Genomic DNA, 25,792 nt, shown 5'->3' on the forward strand with positions numbered 1-25,792 from the left:
AGATTATACGACCCACCTCAATTAGCACCTCAATTAAGTGAACTCCCGTAAAATAGCCCTGCTGCTTGTCTGTCACAGAGCGAGCCAGCAGTCACCAAGAGCCGAGGTTTTACCCTTCGGTATCAGATTTTATGCCGGGCTTACTGACTCCCAGCTCATCCTGGCTGCGAGTGATTCACAAAGGATTGTGGGATACGCAGCAACCGTTGCCAGTAGCCTCTTTCACTGAATGATCCTGACAGCTTCCAGCCCTCATTCAGTGGCTAGCTGCTCGTTCAGTGGTATTTATAGCTGCTATTGATCGAGCCAGATTTGGCTGAGGAGGAAAAGCAGCACTTGAGATTTAGTGGCTGGCTATAGAAGAGTTTTTGTGCATGTGTGTGTGAGTGTGTGTGTGTAAATGCACATTACATGTCAGAACGACCTGCATAAAGAAAGCAAGGCAGCCATATACAGGAATACTGTAGCAATCCCTGCTTCTCTGCACACCCCTTTTTAACTCTCTGCCTTTCTATGTCTCATCCTCTTTTTTCTTGCATTTCCACTCCATTAAGCCGTTCCGTGCGGACATGCAGCCTGCTGCGCATAAAGATCATCACACATTAAAAAAGCCCGGGCGCTGCCTCTGAAATGTCCTTGCTAAAACACAGATCCATCAGCTTCAGAAGTCTCAGCTAAGTTAACTGAAGTCATTCGGTGCTGGATCAATCCGAGTCGGCAGCTTGACGTAAAACAGGAGGCTACAATCTAAAAACTGTGCTGGGTCTTTCAGCGTGGACTGCTGGAGGATGACTAATCCTCTATTTGAAGAGTTCAGGGGTCGACTGAAGACTTTCTGGCATATAGGCAATCAATTGTAGATGGTGGGGTGACGTAACGTGCTTTCAGAGAAGCTGTAGGTGGTCACTTATTGGGATAAAAAAAAAAAAAAAAAAAAACATGTGAATGTGTGTATAACTGATGTAGGGTCTGCAAACCAATTCTATATGTCAGCCTGACATTCAGTATGAATGACTTTTACATAAGCTGATTAAACTGAATGTGCAGACCTGCCATTGACACTCCTTCCCCTTTCTACAAAGCTAGTTTCTTTGGTCTTGATGACGCTGTTACCAGTAGATAATATATAATAATTACTGTGATTATAGTATTATGAGGCATCAGAAGCATAACATATTTCTTTCTGAGGCTAAAAAAACTAAAACTAACAAATAACCAGAATGCAGTAGTATGAATCAAGACATTTTATCTCCTCAATATACAGTGGTGGAAAAAAGTTTTCGGACACCCTTAAAATTTTACACAATCTCAAATATTATCATGAAATATTTGTGGAAAAATCTTTTTTGTGTTTCAAAAGGTGTGGCTGCATTAGACAGATACAAACAAATACAAATTATATTTTTTTTGTTTATTGTTTACAACCGTCACATTAGTAGGAGGAAGATAAAGCTGAAAACTGGACTCATCTGACCACAGAATCTTCTTCCAGTTCCTGGATGTCCAGTTCTTGTGTGCCTGGGCCAACGACGCCGGGCTAACCTCTGTCTCTCATTGATCAGGGGCTTCTTGATAGCCTTGTAGGACCTTAAGCCATGATCTTAAAGTCGGCCACGTACAGTGCGGGTGGAACACTGGACGCCAGTTTGGTTTGACCACTGCTGCTGAAGCTCCTGCGATGTCATTTGGCGGTTTTCCCTGCACATGCGGATCAGGATGCGGTCATTTCTTGCTGAAGAAACCCTTGGACGCCCAGATCTTGGTTTGTCTTCCAAGCTGTTGGTTCGTCTGTATTTCTGCAGAGTGTATCCAACTGCTGAAGGACTGCATCTGCACTTCCTGGCTATCTGGCGGCAGCTGTACCCTTCCTAGCTGAGAATCTTTATCTTCAGGCATGTTTCCTGAGTTAGGTTCCTTGTTTTAGCCATTTTTGTGTCTGAAGAACTTTGAAATGTGCTGGCTTTATATAGACACGAAGCTTGGCAACAAAAATTGTATCTTTTAATAAAAAGAACGACCTTCATCACTGGTACCAAAATGACCCAATACTCAATATAAATTTCTGATGTATTTTTATGGAGCCAATCAATTTTAAGTTTTTAATGGCTTTTTTAGGATTTGTTCAGTATTTTGGCTGTGACTGTACTAAAAGGAATTGCACTTGAAGACCTAAGAGTGATTCTTAATGCAATATTTCACAAATACATGGGGTGTCTGAAAACTTTTTCCACTAGCCTATATGTTTATATTGGATCTTTTCTTGAATTCACAGGGTTACTCTTCATTATTTAAAAAGTCTGAAAGTTTGAAGGACTTCACTACCCTGAAATCATGTAGTGTAGCTTCAATAATCACACACTTCTTTCAAAATCTCCCACTCTAACTTATGTGCACCCCTCTAAATACATAACTGTGTGGACGGCAATGCAAGACCACAAGCGCTGTGATTGGTCCAATTGTCCGCTTTATGTTTGTTCTGCTTTGTTTCAGATCATTTCCACAAAGACAGAAGAGCTAAGGAGGTTTGTGCCAATATGTTCACATGCACATCATCTCATCCCCTGATTATAACTACCAGATCTCACAAAATTCATGGTGAGACATGTCCACAGTTTGGACACGAACACTGAGGTGAAAATGCCTCCACTGCCATTGACAGCTACAATGCAGCTAAGGTGACAGACATATAAACCAAACTTCAAAAGTAAAATTCTTCTCCTTCATGGCTGGTGGAGCCACGTGGTGAGCATGTGGTGAATAAACTCTTTTGGCAGCACATTTCGCCATCAGTGGTAAGCCCAGCTTTCTGTGGAAGCACTCGCTCACTTCTGTTTCTGAGAAAGTTTTGTAATTCAAACTCAACTTTTGATTTGTCATTTCCTGTGCACATTGTTTCCAACCAAAAACTAATTTGAGCAAAAACAGCAAATCTATGGTGGATCAATTTTGGGAGATGTGATGCTGTTTCTGCCACAGCCCCGTTTTCAGCATCCATACTCCACAAATGAATGTCAGCATAAAGTTCCCAGTCTACAGTTCCTTTCCAGAGCTGTTCCTTACCTGGCCAAGGCCTGCACCTTGGCTGTGTGTCTTTCCTCGAGCTCCGCCAGCTTCTTCCGCAGCAAATCGGTTTCCTGTCTCAGGCCTGCCGAATGCTCCATCTCCCCGTCCAGCAGACTGCGAAGAGACCTGGCAAAGACATCCAGAGGTTCAGATATACATCACATGTTTACACAAAAACATCCCAGTCACAGTGACACCTACCTAGACTATGAAAGGATTTGAAGTCTTATTTTAATATGAGATATTCACTGTATGAACAGCTGACATTTATTCTTCCACAATTAGTACTAGCACAAAATTAAAACAAATGATTGTGTTGCTTTAGGGACCTTGGATGGTAACAAAAAGTTTTTTTTCTGTTTGTTTCTCAATAACACCTTTAACAAAGATTGGATCCTGGATATAATAATGCTAAACTTTATGTGATGACTTTTCTCAAATTTAACAAATTTATTCTGTTTCATCCCATCCAGTCTCACATCCCAAGCTACAAAAATTAAGAAACCATGGGACATTTTAAAAGATAGAGATAGAGAGAGAGAGAGAGAGAGAGAGAGAGAGAGAGATCTTGTATAAAAATGACTTACCTTCTCGTTCTCTCTCTCTCTCTCTCTCTCTCCCTCATTATGATGTATCAACAAATGCAGCAATAATCCGATTTCCTGGCCAAAATCGTGCCAGAATGCTTATTCTGTCTAAACTAGCAGGCTAGGAAGAGTCTGAGCAAAGATACACACAAGCTCAGATATATATACTGTATGTTCTAGCTGATGTGCTGAACTATATTCCATTAATACTAATCCCAAAAATCCACATCTGTGATCACATCACTGTTTTTAATTAATGTGCAAACCACAAATCACTTATTGCACTGTCACCAGAATTATATTGCTTGGTGGAAGAACATGTAATTATGATTTCCTGTAGTCGTGTATAAAACACGTGTGTTTTCTTTTGTTCAGGGTTTTTTAACAGCCATTTTAGCTTTTTTAGCCATTCAGTACCCTTCACACAATAGTCTCACATGCTGGATTAAACAGGTCCAAAAACTGACATTTTTACAGAGTGGTGATCTGTTTATTTCTCCCATCCTACAAAATAAACTTCAGGATCCCGACAAAGCTCACATCAAAGGTTTGGTGTGTGTGTGTATTTATGGGTGTAGTGGGTCAGCAGATAAGCAGAGTGTATCACTACATACGTGTTTTGTTCCTCCAGCTCGTCCTTCCTGTTCATCATGGCTACGATGGCCTGACGCAGCTCCACTGAAGAGAAGAGAGAGAGCACAGTGAACAGATATACACGTAAGATATACTTAAGATACATGTAAATATGTTATGCATATTTCTTAAACACTGCAAAGTATTAAACTAAGACAGCGCACACTGTATTCACATGTAGACAAAACACAGTTCCTCTTTCTACTTTTCTCAGCTGTTAGAGGATATAATAATGGCTCCTACTTAGTTCAGACTGCTGCAGTTACACATAAATATTACAGAAAGCCAAGCAAACATCACATACACCACGATATTAATGAATGCCATATAAAGCATGGCCACGAAAACCCGCCATAGGTGAAGTGGAGCAAAATCAAACTGAAGCATGAGATTACAGAAACCTGCAAAACTGCTCATCATTTGTAATAGGGATTTCATAAATCTCACTGTTAATGTATTATTATTACTATTTTGTGCTACTCAGATATTACAGACCATTGGCAGAGGATAATGATTGCAGGAGAAAGATTGTCTTTGACCATTGGTTGCAGTAGTTTCCAGTCCACTTGATGTTTTTAATGTGTTATCAACCACTGCCTTAACCCCACGAGTATTAGGCTGATATATGGGTTTGCCGTTAAATATCAGATAATAGCCAGCCAATGTCATCCACCTCTAATAAAACTGATGCTCCTCCCTGACCACAGACACAAAAAAATTAAAACCTGTAAAACATGCATTGTTGCATTGCAAACCTGCACTGAACTGCACTATTTTATGTTTCTGCAAATTAATTCTTCGAGTAATGGCAGTAAGAAAATAGGTACAGTGGGTCATCATGCATTAAAGCCTGAGCCACCTAAAACAGCTGCCATTAGTACGGGTTTCAACGAGACTTTTATTGTTACGTGATGGTTTAAATGCTTTTTCAGAGGCTTTTCCACCTTGATAAGAATAAACTCTCTGAATATCGGTAAATTTTGCCAGGAAAATTACCAAATTTAAAGATACTGAATATTGGCACAAAATATCTATCAGTCTATCAGAGACTTCAACCTAAAAAATATCATCAAAAAACCCAGATCGGCCAGCAGCCACAGCCAAACTGTTTGCATTCGACAGGTGGGTGATGTTAATCTCCCAGCCTGATGTTAAAGGCAGATTTGGCCAGGGCTGTGTGGTAGTAGAGTGACTCATCTCCACACGGAGGTGTGTGTGTGTATGTGTAGTTTTGTGCATGCGTGTGCATGTGTGTGTGTGTGATGGAATGCAAAGTGCAGGGTAGATTAACTTCCTATCTCGGGGTTGTTATTTTTGGAAATTGCAGTAACAGCCTAAGTTGGGGATTTGAAACCACCATCCGTGCACGTGCATGCGCTCGCTTGCGTGCGCACACAAGCATGCACACAGCGCAAGCCTGACCGTGACTCTCACAAAGGCACAAACACAAAACGCAACTCTATCCTCATAACAAATGTATGGTGTCAGTGTAGCCCTAGACACAAGTAGGTCTCCTGCAGCCCTGAGCGAAGCGCCTAGTGGAAGAGGGGGAGGAAGAGGAGGGTGATGAAGAGCAGAACAGAAAGTGGAAGAGAAGAAGAGAGCAAGTCCATTATCTTCACAGCTCCATTCTCCACATCAGCAGGCCAGAAATAAACGTGACCTTTAATCCGACCACACGTTCACAGAGGGTGCCACCAACGAGCCATTAGGGACTTTGGCCAGCAACCCGTCTGTCCTCACAAGGTGACAGGGACAAATTACAGTCTGTGTGCATGCGTGTGTGTGTGTGCACGTGTGTGAGAGTGCACAAGCCCGCATCTTTGTGCTTACATGTGTATGACTTACCTTTAAACTGAGAGTGTGTGTGTGTGTGTGTGTGTGTGTGTGTGTGTGTGTGTGTATGTGTGCATATGTGTGCTCGTGTGTAGATCCAAACTTATATGTTCCTGCACAAATGTTCCAATAATAGATGCATTAGGTGCGAGCTGGGCCGTGTAATGGAGGTGGCTTGTGAATTATAGACTCTATACTCTCTCCAATTAATGGACTGCACAGCCTCGCAGGCTGTCACACCCGAGTGGAAATCACTGCTTGCACTCATACATGCTTGTGTTTCCTACCCCTCTTACTTGCAGCTTCTCTCACAAGTGCGTGCGCACACATGCACACATGCACACATGCACACACACGCACACGCACGTACACACACACACCTGAGCAGGGATGAAAAATTCAGCATGTTTTGTATTCATTTGTGTCTCTCACAAAGTGTTAGTCATAAATAGGTCAAACGCTGTCGTCAGCTATTTTTGCTATTCTGTTGCAGCTAACATGCACACCGCGTTGTCATAAAATTCCTCATCCAGAGAAGATAACGTCTCACTAACCTATAATGTCAGCAGCCGAGTCCATCAATCAATATTCAGTCATCAATATTCATATCTGCATCCTGATTCAGGGAACAACAGCCTGCACAAACTGGTTTCTGTGCCTAAACTGGTTTATTTGTTTAGACTGTCCGCAATACAGGTAGTGACAGTATAAACAAAAGAGTAATTTTTCTAGTTGAGACAAAGCGAGACACGACATGTATTGTTGTTGCACTGCCTTTCTGGTCTATCTGTTGCTCCTGTGGTGCAGAAATTGGTCTCAGAGGCTCTCCCACAATGGATTTCTCTCTCTCTCTGTATAACTGCTGAACATGAGTGCAAAATTATGGTTCTACAAAGAAGCCCCTGCTCTTTGATTGCAAGGGACTGACACCAAAACCTGATATGGACAATTGTGTTAGATCGCGGAAACATTTTCTGCTATCAGTCTCCATTGTAGCTGCACTGGAAACATCTCCACATGACGTCCTATCATCTATACTTAACCTGTTACCCACACGAAATAGACAAATTTATCACCAGACAACAAGATGGCCTCAAGTACTTTGCTCATGCATTTTTTTTTTTTTTATATCAGTGTTGCTGTGAGGTGGATTTTTCTCTCAACATTCAATCCTTGGCCTTGCTGCCTGTCTCGGTTTCCCATCTGTGACTGAGGTCTCTTGTTCCTGGTGCTCGGTTCCTGTGTTCTGCTCTGATGGTGCTCTGCGCTAAGAAATTAATCCTCCTTGGTGCTTCCCAGCAAAGTTTCTTCTTTGCATTCCACCCACATAGACTCATGTGAAACTGAAGGCATCCGGACACAGAAGTTCACCTGGATGAAAAAAAAAACTGGAAAGGAGCATATTTTTTTGTTTGTTTGTGTTTTTTTTTTTTAGTATTCAGTAGTAGAGCGGCATTCTTTATTGACTTCATGTGCACACACTGGTGTCTGTTCTTGGCTGTTTGACAGTAGCGTTCAGACTGACTTCCCATCGGGTCGGGGCTAAAAGCGCAACATGCTCATAGAACACACGCAAAGGATGGCCTGAGTGGTGCCAGATGGTTACTATAGTATTTGCTCCAGCTTTTCTCCAGCTTTCATGTACACAAAACACATATCTTGTCAGATCGGCCATTTCTCCGTGATGGTGTGCCCAATCACACCCCAGTTATTTTAACCCACTTTCCCTAGGATTAACATATACACAAACAAACTGAGACAATGGGTGTGCTCATCCTTTTCACCACATTAGTTACTGTTTGTAAAGACGGCAACAGTCTCAGTTCTGCCCTCACTAGTTCTGTAAAGCCGATCGCCCTATAGGGACTGCCAGTCCACTGCCTGTCGTCATCTCTGATGCTCTAGAGATGCTGAATCTGAGGTAAGTCACTCGTAACAACAGAAACTTTTATGCTTCACTGCTCTGTAACAGGAGATATGCCTCTGTCACTGCCAGCGTGAACCTCCTCTTCTTCTACAATCTGAGTCGTTCACACCAACATGCTAGTGAACACGGCGAGGGACCTGCACTCTGGAGATTAAAATAGCCATCTCTAAACCAACAAAAAACTCTGAATCTTCATCTAATGTGATACGTACATTATTTAAAATTTATTTAAGAAGACATAAATTTTTTTTATTTTTTTTACATTTGAACTATTTTTCTGGTCTCAAAATTGCTTAGTGATCCTTTAAAGTGTATTTTCTCTGTGACTGCACCAGCGCTGCTTGGCACACCAGCTCCCCCTCTGACCGCGTGACCTTCTCTTACTAAGGGCTAATAGATTGGACAATGGCTCAATCCCTGAGCTTCGAGGCAGCTCCACTCACTTCCTCTCCCGTAACTCTCCGTCATGCCTCTCTCTCTGTGTCTCACACACACATACACACATGCACACGCACACAGAGAAGCCAAGGAATCAAATAGCATCAGTGTGAGCATCTGAGGGTCTAAGCTCTGATTAGCTCCAGGGCACTGAGCAGATCACCAACCACACTGCAGACCAAAAGCAAAAAGCCTGTGTGTGCTGCAAGTGCGTCGAACACACATCAAACACACACTGAGTTCTTTAAATCTGCAATCTGTTTTTTTTTTTCCTTTTTTTTCCATCTGAAATCTCATAGCTGATGTAAATGGCAGGCATTCATTCAATCGGATTTTCCTTCACACTCTCCCATTTCTTCTCAAAGGCAAAAGCCTTTGGTGGGTGCCGCTTCAGAAACACCATACAGTGGGCCAACAGTGCCACCTGGTGGATTATTTGATATTATGGAAAACCACAAATGACCTCTCATATTACAACAATCCTTTGGCACAGGACTTCATTGATAGTAGTTATATAACTCACTGAGTTTGAAAATATTAATCAACAAGTTTGATGCAGTTTGCCACAGACAGCAGCTGTGGTGTGATTTCCGCACAAAACTCTGTCCAGACTTGTGCTGTCGCACTCTACAGGATTCATTATGGCTTTGGAAACCACCCAACCTGTCACAATAAAGTGCTAAAACATCAGAAGGTGTGCCAGAGTCAACAGTCATGATTTTTATTGCCATAGCCAGAGCTACAGGACTCATGTCTGGTTTCAGTCTTGAGTTGGGGCTTTACAAATTTGCCTCGGGTCTTGTTCCTGTTGAGGAACAGAGCCAAATACATCTGTCTCAGGTTTTCTGATCACAAGTGGACAGCAGAGACACCTGGCAATATAATGCATCCATAAGGCATCTCCAGTGACTTATGATTGAATCTGTGATTGAAGCCATGTGATTCCTCTGTACCTTACTCCAACTCACTCCCGTCCCTTCTTCTTCTTCACTTCTATATTCCGTGTTGTCACTATCTTCCACATACTCCCCATCCATCATATTTTCTATCTCCGGCCTGTTCATGAAGCAGATTACCCAACAAATACACTGCCATCTCACCACAAAAACCAACTCAAATTCAAATTCATATTTGAGTATCATGCTAACAGTCCACTCTATCAAACACGTTCCTTCCACACATCGAATGCAGGATGCAGTAACGTTCACACTACAAATGTTATGTGGCCAAAGTCCCCACTCCAGATCAGATCACCCGAAATAGATGATAAAACAAAGTGTGAACACGGTACTTAAGTCAGACTTCTTCCCTCTCCAAATGAAATGTAACACAGATGAGCTTCTAAGGTCTTATACACAATCCATCAAGTACCTGACAGTATTTCACAGTCTTGTCTCATGACTACTGAATTTCTACTGGACTTTTTCCTGCCTATCTAAAAATGTAAATATAAAAAAATAGAAACTTTTATGGGCAATGGGTCTCATATTTCTAGCAAACATCACTCAGTTCCTGCATACTGATTGGGTGAATATTAAAGAAGCTCCTGCAGATGCAGCTCTATTGATCCATTAAAAAAAACTCACTTAGCATTAGCTTTACATTGGGTGTAATTTACACTATTTACTGTCTATATTGGTCTTAAATGGGACTTAAGTCTTGGAATTGACTTCAACATTAGTGAATGGATGCATAGCCACAAGACAACAGACTTTCCTAGCTGGCTCTCTGTAGCTGCTTCTTAATTATTAACTAACAGACATGATGGAGACAAAGCTGGCTAGAGGCAGACTGATGAGAGAGCTGTACAGAGTCAGCACATTTCAGCATCTGGGACTGATGCTGGGACTGAATCTGACACCCTGCACTTACAGGACAGCCCCCTGCTGAACCACAGGTCACGCTACGGTTACAACTTGTTATGCAACTGTTTTGATGAGAGAGGCTGAGGGGAAGGGGAACACTCACCCACTGTCATGGACTCGGGTAGACCAGGTGTCGGCAGCACAGTAGAGAGTGGAGCAGCCTGGGCCGGTGGACTGGACTCCATACTGAAACAGTGAGAGGAGGCAGCCATATTGGATCTGCATCTTTCTAAACAAATCTGCTATACCACATCTATCTGCTGTCAACCATGTTTCCTGCTAAAACTGATTTGAACATTTTGCCCTACATTATCTCTGAAAGAAATCTGAGTGAGAAATGTCAGTATCAAATCAATCCTGAGTAAAATAAAGCAGCAACATACTTGAACTGTAGCTGCGATCTGCTGCTCTCACAGTTTCCCACAGGTCCTGTTGGCTCACACTGAGCAGGAAATGCAACTGTGTCCTCCACAGAGCTCACTGAAAGAAAGTGCAAGTGAAAGTAAAGAAGCACGCACACAGAAAAAGTCCCTATAATTCACCTAGTGGGCAACTGATCTCTATATTTGAGCCACAAAACACTGCTGTCACCAAATACACAGTAAAAACACAACATATGTAAAGATAAGTGAAGAATATTAAACCCTGGATCGCTGAGTTACCGGTCATAACAAGTATCTGCACACTCACAGCCTTAAGGCATATAACACCTACAGTATATTCCAAACATTTAAAAACAAATGACACTTCTGTGAAAGTGTTGATTTACAACATGGTGAAGTGTATTTGTTACCTCATTTATATATGAGGCTACAAATTAGGGTTTGAACAATATGTGTTGATGAAGACAGATATCAATATTTTTGCATTAAAGCTGCTGATGTCAGGGAAAGGCCTCTTAAAAACATTTAAAGCATCATCCACTGAAATCCACTGAAACCTTAACTGATAAAATTATTTTAGGGTTAGAAGCTCTATGACACAGTGTGACATCTTCAACTTGAGGGATACATTCCTACCTACACATGAAGATGTTATTAACGAAATCAGATTATTGAACATTTTAATGAATACATTTTTTTAAAATCAACAGAAAATAAAATTTCACAACAGGTTGTTTAGACTGTTCAGCTATGGTCTGGGAACCTCGACCATATCGGTAGTGACCTGTCTCAAATCCATTATCAAATAAAATGCTAATATCAGCCTAATTTATCAGTTTATCCTAATACTAATGTGATGTTCCTCAACATAATGGCAGACAAAAGGACTGAGAGGAGCTCAGTAATACTGGAGATGAGCTGAATGTAATATGAAGGTATAAATGTGGAAGAAAGTAATCACAAACTTAAATACTTCATGCAAAATCATTTGTTGACACCAACATCTTGACAAATATTAGTCAAGAGGCTGGCTTTAATAAATTAATTTGCATCAAGGCTACTATGAATGTAAGATTGCTCTCTTTTGTGTTTATCCTCAGCATAATTGCAATATACAGCCAACCGAGTGCATATTTAAGGTGCAAGTAGGACATGTGGATAAAAGCAGCAGGTGTAGATGCAGCTGGTATAGATAATATCTATTGATTTGATACAGAGGAAAAGGTTATTCACACAAAGGATGAGTTCTGTAATGTGTTTCAAGCCTCCTCTTACACAGAGGAATGCCAGAAAGAACTGAAATTAGGAAATTCTGCTTCCTTTAACTAATGGAGCTCTCAGATGGGATAGGTACCTGGCTGAGGGTCAGCCGGGGTCACGGGAATGAGGATGTCCGAGCTGCTGTGATCCGTCATCACCTGCAGGGGGCTCCATGTCGACACACTGGACAGGCTGCCTACCACCACCCTAAATAAAAGACACAAAAGGCACAAAAAACAACACACCGACTCAGTGTGGTCGAGGCCTTTCCCGGTCTATTCAATTCATGTCACCCGGCACTGCCATGCACTGACAATGCTGGCGTTAGGAGCCAGTGGGGCCACACAGAGAGAAATGTACAACCTCACACAACTGTGAGGTCTTTTTCGGTAAAGCTCACACCAAACAGCATTATGTTTACTTAAAGTCGAGTTTATGAGAGAATTATGTTATTTTACCCAACCAGACCATTTTTTCTTTAACTATGAGGTATTTATCAGAAAGGTTGTGTCATGGTAACAATATTTTCTACTGCTTCAGGCTCTCTGATGGTTCACTGGTTCTCTGATCAAAAACTGACCAACTTTTCTTGCCCCCCGAATGCAATGCAAAGATTTCCCCATTTATAAGCTGCCATTACTCACCATCAGTGGGAGAGTAGTTACATTTAGCCGTGAACAAACTAGAAAATGTGACCAGGGTGAAATGGGAAAAAATTACTCCCAACTCTCAGGGGCATTTTCATTTTTAATTTCAAAAACCTTTAATACAGACATGACAAGACTGTGAAATTTCTCTCTCTCTATTAGCTGCCTTTTTTAATAACCTGAGCACTCAACATCTCACTCACTGATCAGAGCTGACCCTCTCCTCCTCCTGGGATTGTGCTCTGGGTTTGTACACCTCTTCCTCCTCCTCCTCCTCTTCCTCTTCCTCGTTGTCTATACTCTTGCTGTGGGGGAGTGGTGGTGTCGTGGTGCGGGGTGGGGTGCGGGGTGGGGTGCGGGAGGGATGCGGCGACCCCACCCAGCTGACAATGCCGGGGTCAGCCACCCCATTCTGGGCTGGTGACAGAGAGAAGGCCGGCTCCAGTGGGTCGATTCCCTCTTCCACGCTGCCCTGAGCAGGAGCAGTGTGACTCTTCCTCATGGTGCCCATCTTCCGTGAGTCTTCCTCACCCTCCTCTTCGTCCTCTGCCCCTCCGTCCAGGTCGTCATCAAAGGAGATGATGTTGGTGATCTTCTTTTTCCTCCGGCGCTCTTTCCTCAGCCCTGAGTCTAAGTAGGGAAAGAGGAAACAGAACAATAAACTAAATCCAAACCTGGAATGACTCCATCACTTTTTACCCATATCTAGACTATCTCCTTCCAAATGGACAATGATCATAAAGCATATTTTAGTAATGGTGACATCACCCGTTTGAATTGATTTCATCTGGGCCTCCCAAAGTGCAACACTGGTTGACTATTTGTGGTTCAGCTTGTCCTATTTCTATTGCTATTCCTAGCCAGAAAGACTGGCTGTGCATCACAGTGTCTTCTACCAGTGAATAATCAGGATGAGCCGTCCCACCTTGAGGAGCTGCCACACCAGCTAAGAATTTCATTTGCCTTCGTTCCAGTGGAAAGTTTTAGCGCCACATGGTCCAGATTTTGTTTCACAGGCTTGTTCATCCCACCGAGAAAAACATATGGGGGGAAAATGGTGTGAGTTTCCCCGAGGGACGGACCAGGAGGGACGACTAAACGAGGTCAGACAAGGAGGCAGCAGAGCTGTAGGATTATTCATTGCAAATCAGGGAATTGGTCATTGCTGCCCCATTCTGCTGCAGATGCCAGGTGTTGTACACGTTGGATTCACTCCACCGATGCATTGATTATGCATGCTTACATTAAACTGAATGGGTTTTGGCTTGCTCTCTGTGTTGTGATTGTGAGAGAAACATTTCTTCACTCAATGCAGGCTTTAATAAGTAATCACGTTGTAATACCATATAATATGGACATAATTGATTAGTTTCATTGCATAGGTCAATTCTAAGCTTCTGAAGGGCCGAGCCACTTTTTATTAAAGGTTAGTTAGAATGGTATTACTTGTTACCATGCTGCTTGGCAGGGTAACAAATAACAACTAACAACTAGTTGAACAACTATATTTCTTGGAGGAAGGACTGGGCTATTTGTGAATATTCCATGGAAATAAAACATCCTATTTATTAATTATGTGTGTCTTTATATAAATGGTGGGGTAGCAACGTTTTATATATGGATGGACCAGTATATCATCAGAGCATCGGGGTTGATATCAGCTTTAAAAAGCAATATCAGGACTAGGTGAAAGAGGTATTTTTATAGCTGATTTGTGGTTGAGCATGAAATTTTACATTTATGTGGCCTTTTTTTTAAATTACATTAAATTAATTAAATTAATATCAAAAGTCAACAAACATGTTTTTTGGTTAATAAAACAAATAAGTATGTTATGATGGGCCTGTCCGAAGACCTGAATGTGTTTGTTTCTGCATTTTCATTCCACATCATGCAACTGATAAGATATTATTGCTGTTAGCCTACAAACTATATCATTCCATCCATAGTTTTATAAAAGCAGTAAATTACATGAGGCCAGTTGTTTGTAATGATTTTACAATGGCTAAGGGCTGTCATGGATTACTGGTGATTACTGGTATGATGTTAGATCTGTATACACAACTCTCCACATGCAGTAGTTTGAAGTAACACAAACAGAGGAAGATTAGCACTCCCTACCAGCAGAGGCGCTGCGTGGCAGTACAGGCAGTGGGTCTGAGGCTCCGTCCGCTCTGGGCGTGAAGCCCGGCACCACAGCGGTGGCAGTGCTGATCTCCCGGAGCAGGGTGCTTACTCCCTGCGTGGACTCCTTCCACAGGCTGCCGATGCCCTGCGTGGACTCCTTGAGGAGGTATGACATCGAGGAGCCTCCACCCCGCGTCACCCCGCCGTTCAGGTCACTGTTGTCGATGTTGATGGCAAACAGGATGGAGTTCAAACCTGAAGAGCAGAGGAGGGTGAGGAGCTGAGTGCCATTCATTATAGATCAGGGTTGTTGTACAGCTTTTGAGCTTCAGCAGAGTGGCTTGGGAGCCGTCTGGTCAGAGGCAACGAGAGTGGACAACCTGAAATGAACTGTTATTACCCATATGTGCTCAGAGAGTGAAAAGTCTGGAAGCAGATCAGTAACGCAGAGCTTTAATATCTGAGTTCAATGGTTAGAGCAAAGCCAGGATTCAGTTCCCACTGGGACCATCCATGCTAAACATGAATAGAACCATGTGCTAAGGCACCGTCTTAAAGAAATACTTCACCAAAAAACTATATATTTCTTATCACTTTCTCACTCCAAAATGCATTGAATGTCTGACAAAAACTTTCAATCACAGGCCTAATGGAGAATGAAGGTTACAAATACTATAGTTAGGATGGAGTTGATTGGCCACTTTGGCAAACAGCAGCAAAAGGGATATGAAAACACCTTTTCTAACTCTAAAACTCTTCATGCAGTGTTATCCAAGTCTCCATTCAAATGTTGTATATGTCCAAAACCACTGTCCGTTGGCTTAGGTACAGTAACACATGTCTGAAAAAGCCTTGCATATGAATCCTGGTCACTACACTGACTACACTGACTGAAGCATTAGTGTAGCCAGGTAGTAGCCAGAGTAGTCAGGTCCTCAGTTCAGAAATGTTCTTGTTTTTTTGTTGTTGTTGTTGTTGTTGTTGTTGTTTTTTTTTTTTTTTGACATTTTTGCTTTATTTGATAGTGACAGTAGAGTGAGACAGAAAGACCAGGAGACAGAGAGGGGGATGACATGCAGCAAAGGGTCTGGGGTCGGATTCGAACCTAAGATGCTGTGGTCAGGACTCAGCCTTAACAAGTGGTATGCACGCTACCAGGTGAGCTACTGAGGGGCCACATGGGTCTTCAGTTTGGTGGACATGCAGTTCCAGGTGCCTGCAGGTGCTTGTGCATGCGGCATTATCTGAGAGTGGTTTAGTTTAGTTTTCATATCCTGTTTCCAGGTGTTTGTCAAAGCTGCTGAGCAACAGAAACGGCAGTTTACGGAACCTTTGTTCTCCATGAGACATGTGATTAAAATGTTTCGTCAGACATACAAGACAACTCAAGCACGATAAATGATATAAATGATACAGTTTTAGAGTGAAGTAATCCTGTAACAATCGCATTGTTGTATGTAAAGCATGCTTAAACTAAAAATTCAACACACATAATCATGTTCCTATGGCAGCCATGACGTGTAACATTATGCATCTGACACACAAACGTACCTGCAGCCATGGTGGGGAGCATGCTGGCTCTCTCCTCATCAAGGATAAAAGCCCAGTCTTCATAGTAGGTGCTGTGAAACAGAGAGGAGGTAAAACAAGGACTCTGACTAAGACAGAGAAAAGAACTGCACAGAAATAACTAAACACTGTTGAAGTGAGGTGAGAGTCTGTGCGGGTGTGAGAATAAAATCAAAGCATGCACCTGTGAAAAGAGCACACATGCAGTCTCAAACACACACACACACACACACACACACACAAAGGTGAGAACATTTTCTCATTTTAAAAAAAAGCAGGGATTTTTGTTGGGAGCTGTGAATGAATGGTAAGGTGTTTCATTGGCGATGAAGCATTCGTCAGATGCCGTTTCACAGGTGTAGAATAGAAAGATGCTCCCAAAACTAGGCCTGGGCAAAACGTAAAATGTAGTATCATGATATTGTCCGGTCAAAAAAATTACAAGTTTCAATATTATCACCAGGAAGGGATGATCCATCCAGCCATACATAAAACACACACACACACTCTCTCACACACATGCACTGACCCAAGGCGTGTGCGGTCGGCCAGCAGGGTGTGCAGGTAGCGTTCCAGCGAGTGTTCGTTGAGGGCGCAGCGCAGCCAGGCGCGGCCCCGGCCCAGCTCGGACGAGATGTGCCGCAGTGAGTAGAACCGCTGGAGCTCGTGGCGATTCAGATGCTCCTTCACGTAAAACCAGAAGGTCAGCTCTGAGGGGGGACAAAGGAGTGCAGGCAGAGGGAGAAATTTGTTTAATCCCATTTGTGAGAAACAGCCTTCCCTGAGTCACAGTACAAGGTTCAAAAGGTCAGAGAAACGAGAGCCGGGAACGACAAATAAAGTTTGTGGAGTGCTGAGAGTCAGCGGATATTCAAACACCCTCTCTAACTCATTAACAAATTTCCACACTTCAATTCACACAGTGTAACTTCAGGTAAGCCTCTGTGTCACCTCTCCACATTCTGCGATTCACACACACACGTCGTGGCTCACACTATTTATTTTATATATCTATAAATATATAGGTATATAAAACAGGAGGGAAAAAAACTTCTGCAAGTCTGTTTTCTTGTAAAGTTTTCTGAGGCGTGGTAATTAGTGAGAACGAGTGTTATCGAGGTCTCCCTGTTTTGCATACAATTAGCATACGGCCTTAGAACAATGTGTTAAAATTGTGGCTGCTATTTCTGGCTGTGGCAGAGGGCCTGGTTTCATTAGGGAGCTCTGGCACCCAGAGTTCAGCCACAATCCTTTCTTCTGTTGCACTGACTGTGAAATACAGGAAAACTTCACATATGCTGATGCTTATAATGCAGCAGCAGCCATTACAGATTTCCAGCTTCACGCATTTCTCCTCTATACTGAATTAAAACACAGATATTTTTCTCTTCAACATTATACAGCAGAATAAAATTAGTATAATGTTAGACCTAGGAGGGATCAATTCGCCTAAATCTCTTTGTATGGTTCGATATGCGATATGAGGTGAATGACTCGATACAACCAGAATTCAATGTAACAGGTTCAAGTCCAGTGATAACAAAGGTGCTGTACTGAACATAACCCTAAAAAGCTGCATTTTCTGTAGAAAATTACCTCATAATGACCTTATTACATCTAATTACCTTATTTCATCTATCAAGTCTGTTTTGACTTGTCCAAAAGACAGATAAATTAACATAATTTTTGAAGCATTCATACAAGTGTGCATAACGTCTAGACTCTGGCTTCCTTGAATGTAAACAATTTCAAAATATTGCCATTAAAAACTTTAAATAATGTAATTTCAGTGGAGAGCTAGAGAACTTGATGGGTGATTCATCTTATTTCCTATAGCAATAAAATGTAAATATTGTGATTCATTTTTTTCTGCTCCACAATACATATTGTCAAATTTCTGTATTGCAATATATTGTATCTCACTGTATCATAGTGTAATAACTCCTAAGTAGTCACCACAGTATTCCTTACAAATTCCAATGCCGGAGAAAACAGCAAAAGTTACTTTTTCCTATACAATCTCTCTTGGGGTGCTGCAAAATATGCAGCAGCTTCAGCAAGCTTGGCAGTACAAAAAAATGGGACTTCAACAATGGCTACATTTGCATCAGCAAACATAGTGGAGACAAAGTTGTATGGATCATTTTCCAAAGGGAGAGAGGAAATAAAGACATTGTCGCTGTCCTCCGGGAACCATTATATCAATCTCCTATTTCTGTTACTCTTTCTGTTCCTTTTTGCTCTACATGTAGGCTAAAATCTGGTTTGTGTCTCTGGGACTATGACAAAACACTGATAATGTACTGTTCACTATTCATGTAATGTAATATTAATCAATCATTGGTAAATTGCCCACATATCTGTGAACATCAAATGGACTTCCTGATTAAATAAGCGTTAAATAAAGGCATAAAAATACTGTATAACTGCAATATCCTGGGTTCAAATTCAGCCTGAGATCTTGGTGACAAGATCTGTTTATTTTGTCAACTATCCATTAAAGCAGAAACGCCAAAGAACAACAAAAAAAATGTTTTGACTTCACTGAAAAACACAAAGAGCAGCATTTCCTCTATTCAGAAAAAGTTTCCTTTTGGAGGGCACATGGCTTTTGTGAGACAACAATATGCTGTATGTGTTTTTTTAGGAGCGCAAAGCCACAGCAGGTGCACTGCCCACCAGACAGAGAACTAGAAAGAGAGACATGGAGGCACAGCAGAGGCAGTAAAACAGGGAAGCAGAGGCTTTTCTAAACTGTAGCCCCAGTCTGTTGTCTAACCATCTGGCCTCTCAGCCAGGCTCGGTGTAAGCACATGGCTCTCCTACAGCTCGGAGCTTCCCACTAACACATCTGCTTCCTGCAGCCCTCCATGACTCCAACATTACCTGTTAGGCCTGCTGCAAGGTGAGCAGGCTCAGGTCCCCTCTTTCACGAGACAAAACCAGGTCGTCAGATGACAAAACAGACCATCTGTCTATGTGACCGATTATGTCTGCTCTTTCAGGCTGGGCAATACGGATGAAATTAAACATCTCAATACCCTCAACCCATTACCTCAATATTGTTTTAGTTACAGTATTAGTAATTAGTATTGAAGTGAAGCAACAGTTCTTTGCACATGCCTCTAAAGTCAAAACACAGTTTCCCACTTCACCAGCTCATTCCTGTTTTCATCCAATCACAGCTTGATACGTTTGCCTTTGGCCAATCACTTGTAAGCTGTCAAACTTCAAAAGTTTTCTCTCTCTTTCTGCTGTCATTGAGCTGTCATTTCAGCACTGTGCTGTTTCATGAAACTCCTCCACCACCTCATCTGTCCAATCAAACCCTCAGATCACAAGTTCCCTCTCACGAATATGTTTCATCATCAAGCCCTCCACTCCTCATCACCACCACCCGTGTCTACGCTCTGGAGACATGTTCTTTCACGGATGAGAGCTCCTTGTCCATGGGATCACTTCCCATGGCAATCTAGCCTACGTCCTGCCGGGTCTAAGCACCACAGACTTTTCGCCCTTTCGCAATAAAATTTAATCTACTTAACATTTCTCTTGTTCACAATAAATTTAATGTTACTTCCAATTACTATTCTCTTTCACTGCTATAATAAAGTAATAAAGTATAAAGTCTCTCCTGACTGAAATGTGGATGTGATGATCAAGCAGGTAGAGGTCAATAATAGAACCGATTCTATAGAATAATAGAATCTAGTCTAGTATCATGATATCATTATGATGTCGATATTACCCAGCTCTGTGCACAAAAAAATGACACCACCAACATGAGTCCAGTATTCATCCATCGTCTCAAACTCACAGGCCTCCTCTGTGTAATAAAACAACAAACAGCCTCACTAACAGCTGCTGTGATATGAAACCTAACTCCTTGTCTACATAAATGGTAAATGGAACTGTTTTGGACAGGAGGATCTCACTAATTTGCCTGTTGTGTGCCTTCAAATTTGTCGTTTCATCTACAAGCTCCACATGGTACTTTCACTCAGCAGTGTCTGATAAAACTTATCAGCTGCAAGTAACACCTACCTGGTTGTGGCACCTGCCTGCCCCAATTTGAACTTTAGAACTGACTTTAACAGACTGTTTCATGCTCCTTCCAGACTCATATACTGCACACATCATTCGGTGAGTGTCATACCTGCTTCAGCTTTGCTGCTGAAGCCTGCAGCCTGTTTGAGAGCAGCGGCAGTGAGGGCCAGACCTCGGCTCTTCCTCAGGCCGTGTTGGAGCACCGCCTCGAACTGGGCGCATAGACAGATCACCCTGCAGACAGGAGGAAATTAAAACAGCACAGATACATGAAATTTCAGGTAATCAATCAATAAATCAGACTTAATTTATACAGCACTCTTCATCCAAATAAATCTCATCAGTTTGCAATGAGGAAACACAAGGAGAAAATGAATCAACAAACAAATAACAAAGAAAGAAGTAAATAAAACTCCAAACAGTAGATAAAAACTAAATGAATGGTTGAGAATGCAAGATAAGATAAAACATGTAAGAATCCCTATTTGTCAGATCTTGTCGGATATTGATTGTTCTGAGTAGAAAAACTAATCAGCCATAGTCAAACCTCAAACTGGCAACATGCAGCTGTTTTGACGTTAAAATAAGAATACATAAATAAAACTCATTTTACATTCCCTATCTTTCTCTGGCCCTGTGTATACATGCTTAATTCCCCCCTGTTTGCCAGAAAGTGGATTTTCAATGGCATTCGAGACATTCTGGAGCATGTATCATCAATTATGAGCGTTCATTTGTTCATAGCAAGCAGTGAGCTGTTTGTGGCTGTCAAGGTGAGACGAGCAGCCACAGCGCATGTAAATGAGAGTGACATCAACCCCGGTGGAAAGCAGGGAGGAAAGAAAAAGCACATATTTTACTGCAGATTGCCCACGCACACCAGCTGCTTCTTCAGCCCCTGTGGTGGCTTTCGAGACGCTGGTTACTTCAGACTAGCTGGGATCTGACCGACTGACAACAAGTTCAGACAGTGCACTGCTTGTGTGTGAAAGCGAAACTTGTACATTGCAGCATCGGCTATTAGACTGATGGTGGTGGTTTAATATCCCACCCAGGCAACAGCACGCAACGCGAGCATGCACCATCACATGGCTTCACACTAACAAATCAGCGTGTGCAAAGGCATGGACATAGGCATTAAGCAACAAAATACACTGTCCATGTACACACTGCACACACACACATCAGACACACAGATGACCTATATCAGATGACCTCTGAAATAACATTTCCACTAAGAATGGACCATAAGGATGGCATTTGTGTGACCTTTTTTGTAAAAGTGTATCACTTAATACAACTGTAATAAAAGCAACGGAATAAAACTACCATGATCTCCTTTTTAAGAAACATTGATCTAAAACTGCACCTGCATTTGTATTATGATTACAAAAATGAATGTCACTACTTTCCACCTCCACTGGAATTCCCACATCTTTTGTAATTAAATAAAAAAGATTCGTCATTGTGCTGTGATCAATCTTAATCACCTCATTTCCAATATGCCATGTTCTCGATGTGTTATTTTTGTGATCTTAGATTACTTTCATTTTATTGCCACTTCTTCTGCTTCTTACGATGCTGCTTTACCAGTTTGTTGTTTTACTGTTGATGCTAGAAACTCTGCAGACTGTCAGACTTTAAGGCACAGCACATAAGCAAATACTGGCACCTAGCGCATCAGAGAGCATCAAGCGACGTGGAACTACACACATAAACCAAACAACCCCGGGACACTAAACAAACACCTACATAACAGAGACGGGAGAAACAAGAAACTTTCTTTACCTGCTGTCTGAGTCAGTGGCAATCTCCTTTCTTCCTCCAAAGCGGATTTGGCACTGCAAAGACACAAAGAGAATGATAACAGCCGCCTATGAAATATTTCTTTCCTGGTTGCTAGCCTGCCAGGTTCAGATCCTCCCTCCACATGATGAAGACATTTTTAACATTTTATCTGGCATTATGCTGGGAAGGAAGCAACCAAACTTGCTGGGTCAGTCACAGAGACGAAGCTGTGTATCTGATGAAATGTAGGAAAATGTACTATATTGCCATGCAAATCCCAGCATTAATCTTTTGATGTGATGCCTAAAGATCCACAATCCAGGTGGCCCGTCACTTAGCCAGCAGCTCACATTTAGATTCTGGATGGCGATCAGATAAAGCAAACTTGAGAAAAGAGATTAAAGACAAATGTGGGGCTTTGATCAGACTTTCAGAACAAAACCTATCAGGCCCCGAGTGGGTGTATGCGCCCTGTATTACAAGTAGAGGTTAATCAACAATTCCTCAAGGCTTGTTACGAGAATAAACATCCTAAAACGGCTTGAAGAACCTCTGTACATCAGAAGTTTATGGAGGTACTGACAGGATTACGAAGGGCTTTGTGCAGCATCTCTCCTACACAGTCTGAAGAATCCCTGGAGTCTTTTTTTTACTTTTTTTGCCTGTATCGATCTTTTCAGATTTGCTATGCTTATCTATAGTCGGTTCTTCCACCCAGATAATGTTGAAAGACGTGTCAAGCAGTGATACCGCATCATCACTTCTAAATCTTGCACTGTTTGATATCTATGAGTCTAGATTAGCCCAATGCATGCAGCACACTTTCTCTCTCCCAGTATGGAGAAGAAAGTCAGTCCACATGTAGTAATCTGACAGATTAATGTCTCCTTCATCAATGGAATAAATACATATTGACAGAATATGAGTTAAGACATTTGTTAGAGTGCACTCCTCATTTTTATAATGCATACAACCCACCAAGCAGTACTTACTTCAATAAAATACCAACTTGTAAAACTTGTTCACAGTGCTCACTTCCACTTCCTACAGTGTTTCAGTGGAAGACAATAAAGGAACTAGAGAGCAAAGCAAACAATTCCCCAAGTTTCTGTTACACCGAAAGACACCAGTGGTAAAAAGGCAAAATATTCTTGAACTAAGTGCTGCTTGTTAACTGAATCTGTGTTGAAATGAGGAGTGGATCCCAACACCTTGGAAAAGTCGAAGTCATACGCTATGTGTGTTTGCCAGTGAGCAAGGAAGCATTTCAAGTGGAAAATGCACTCACTGCTGTGGTGTTTTTTGCACTGCACATCAAAGAGCTCACTTGTCAATCAAACAGTGGGGCAGGACTGTGACGTGTTTCTCCTCTGATTTTCTGTTGATGGAGTTGAGTTTCAGTAGGTGACCCTCTTCTCTTTGCCTGAATTGTTCGGCCACGGTGGCTTATCTCTGCTCATGCTAACAACCCAGTTCAGCTTCTATGGTTTATTCCAAACAAACCACTGAGACATAATATGCCTCACTTCCTGTGTGGCTGAGGATTTTTCCCTTGGAAGAGCTACCGCAAGTCTTAAGACGAGCAAATCTAAAAGCTTTCAGGAACTGGGTATTGGCTGAGTCACCACTGTGTTACAATCAACAACAGAGAGTAGACATTTTTAACATGTTTAAAATTATTACTCTAACCAGGACAGGAACCTAATACTAGTCACTGGCATAATAAGGGTAAATATTGGCTCTGGTTGTCTAGACTGACAGCTGCTTTGGCAAGTAATCATTTTGCAATCATGTCCAAGTTTGCTCATAAAAAAGAGGAAAGGAAAAATTCTCGGATGTAGCAGCACTGCCATATTTTGCCATGACAAAAAAGTAAAGAAAACCTGTGTTTAGCCTCCTCCTGGTGCTCACCTGTTTGACGGCATCCAGCAGCCTCTCCAGGAGGTGTTGTCTCTTCGTATCACTCTGCTGAGTGCCTGGGCAGATGAAGGCAGACAGACAGAGGTATCTATCACAGGAAATCTTTCAAAGATTAAGAAATGACACCCATATGGACCCAAGGACTCAACTTCAGTGTCATTATTCATGACTACATTTATTAAATGAGTTCAACAAGAGACAAAGAGAGTGTAAGATGTGGGGTACCATGGTGTGATGGAAAAAACTTATCTAGGATTCTATTTAGTGGGGAATGCAATGAAGAATCATCCTGCTAAACTGTGCAGCATCCTCTCACTTATTCAGCCACAACATAAACAAATCTGCATGTTTGCATGCAGAATTCAATGGTGGGTTTACAGTGACTTTATATGCAATTACTGTATTACTTAACTTGTATGCTTTCACTCTAAAATTCTATTAATATCCCTGGAGGAACTTTAAACGTATGTCATAATATCTGTATAAAGGCTTAGTACACTTATTAGTTATGGCAGAGGCTTCCAACTTAACCACTAGAAAGTCTTTATAGTAGAACAAACTGCACAGCTGTGTGTAGATTTTAACAAGAACTTGTTCAGTAGTGGTATCATGTAAGTTTTACACAGCTATATTATCCTGTGTGGTACAGTTAATCATGCAGGCAGATTTACGTAAGGAGTTAAATGCCTGGGAAAGTAGATTAGCCTTTATATTCCCTTGTGTAAAAGCAAAGTATGTTTGTATCCATTCAGAAAAGTCTAAATGGCCATTTGCTGGATGTAAACAATGCTTTGGGGAAGTAGAAGTGACCTTAGCTTTTAAACGAGAATACAAACCGAGTAGGCGACAGAAGCTTTTAATATGCCACTTTCAGTCTTCTCTGGCATATACAGTCTTATGCTGCTGTTGTTTTTATAACACTCACCGTTCATTCTGACAGGCCGACTCTGATAATAGTGACATCCAAGCTAATTAGTTCACTGTCGAAATGAATCATCCCCTTGTGAAGCCACTTGTCACCACCAGCAGAGGCTAGACAGCTACCGGGTCCATGCTGCCTCTGTAGCCGACTTCGATGCACACAAGCGCGGCGTGAGAACTGATGCTCACTCGGTGAACCGAGAGGCCTGCCGGGGAGCCGCCTGGCTGTACAAGTCCAGTACTCCTACATGAAAGAGTTGCACAAAGCCAAATAACCAGTTAAACTGTATACAGCATGGGCCGAAGTGTAACTCCCGAGGCATGAAATGGGTTGCCCAAAGTGTGGTGAACCGTTTCAGGGGAATAAGAGGTGTTTTCTGCTGGTTACAGCCCTGTGACACGGCGAAAAGGAAACAGTGCTGAGCAGCAGCGTGGTCACATGACAAAACACACAGCTGTCATATGATACAGGGGACACGAATGGGATTTGTAGTTCATGGAGTTAGTTGTAGTCCAGCTGTAGGTAGAATATTTTCAAATTGTGGTCCGGGGACCCCAAGGGGTTCTTTGGGGGGACTTCCAGGAGGTCTCCGTCAAAATAAGCAATAAGAAATTTCAGTATAAATTCTATTTCACTGGTTTGTTACAACACAAGAATGAATGAATGATTGTTTTAAGATGAATGTATCTTTTACTATCACCACTTTGAACCTATTTGTCAGTGTTGAAGTATGACACCCTCTCAGTTTACAAACATCCCTACATTTTTCCATATGGAAAA

At 41.9% G+C, this 25,792-nt stretch overlaps 1 protein-coding gene across 2 annotated transcripts in view; it reads right to left on the bottom strand.

The window, feature by feature from the left end:
* snx29 (sorting nexin 29) overlaps positions 1-25,415 on the bottom strand; it is a 166,813-nt gene extending 141,398 nt beyond the window's left edge. For both annotated transcript variants that reach the window (XM_030077892.1, XM_030077893.1), the window contains exons 1-13: positions 25,016-25,415; positions 24,082-24,146; positions 22,171-22,223; positions 20,492-20,616; positions 16,865-17,045; positions 16,318-16,388; positions 14,761-15,021; positions 12,843-13,269; positions 12,087-12,199; positions 10,733-10,829; positions 10,453-10,535; positions 4,265-4,328; positions 3,061-3,189 (exon numbers count right to left, since the gene is read on the bottom strand). In XM_030077892.1, coding sequence (XP_029933752.1) covers positions 3,061-3,189; positions 4,265-4,328; positions 10,453-10,535; positions 10,733-10,829; positions 12,087-12,199; positions 12,843-13,269; positions 14,761-15,021; positions 16,318-16,388; positions 16,865-17,045; positions 20,492-20,616; positions 22,171-22,223; positions 24,082-24,146; positions 25,016-25,022 — 1,676 coding nt within the window. In that variant the 5' untranslated portion in view covers positions 25,023-25,415. The remainder of the gene's footprint in view (positions 1-3,060; positions 3,190-4,264; positions 4,329-10,452; positions 10,536-10,732; positions 10,830-12,086; positions 12,200-12,842; positions 13,270-14,760; positions 15,022-16,317; positions 16,389-16,864; positions 17,046-20,491; positions 20,617-22,170; positions 22,224-24,081; positions 24,147-25,015) is intronic.
* Positions 25,416-25,792: the final 377 nt, after the last annotated feature.

This window comes from Myripristis murdjan, chromosome 19, assembly GCF_902150065.1.
Source record: "Myripristis murdjan chromosome 19, fMyrMur1.1, whole genome shotgun sequence".
NCBI classification, from domain to species: Eukaryota; Metazoa; Chordata; class Actinopteri; order Holocentriformes; family Holocentridae; genus Myripristis; species Myripristis murdjan.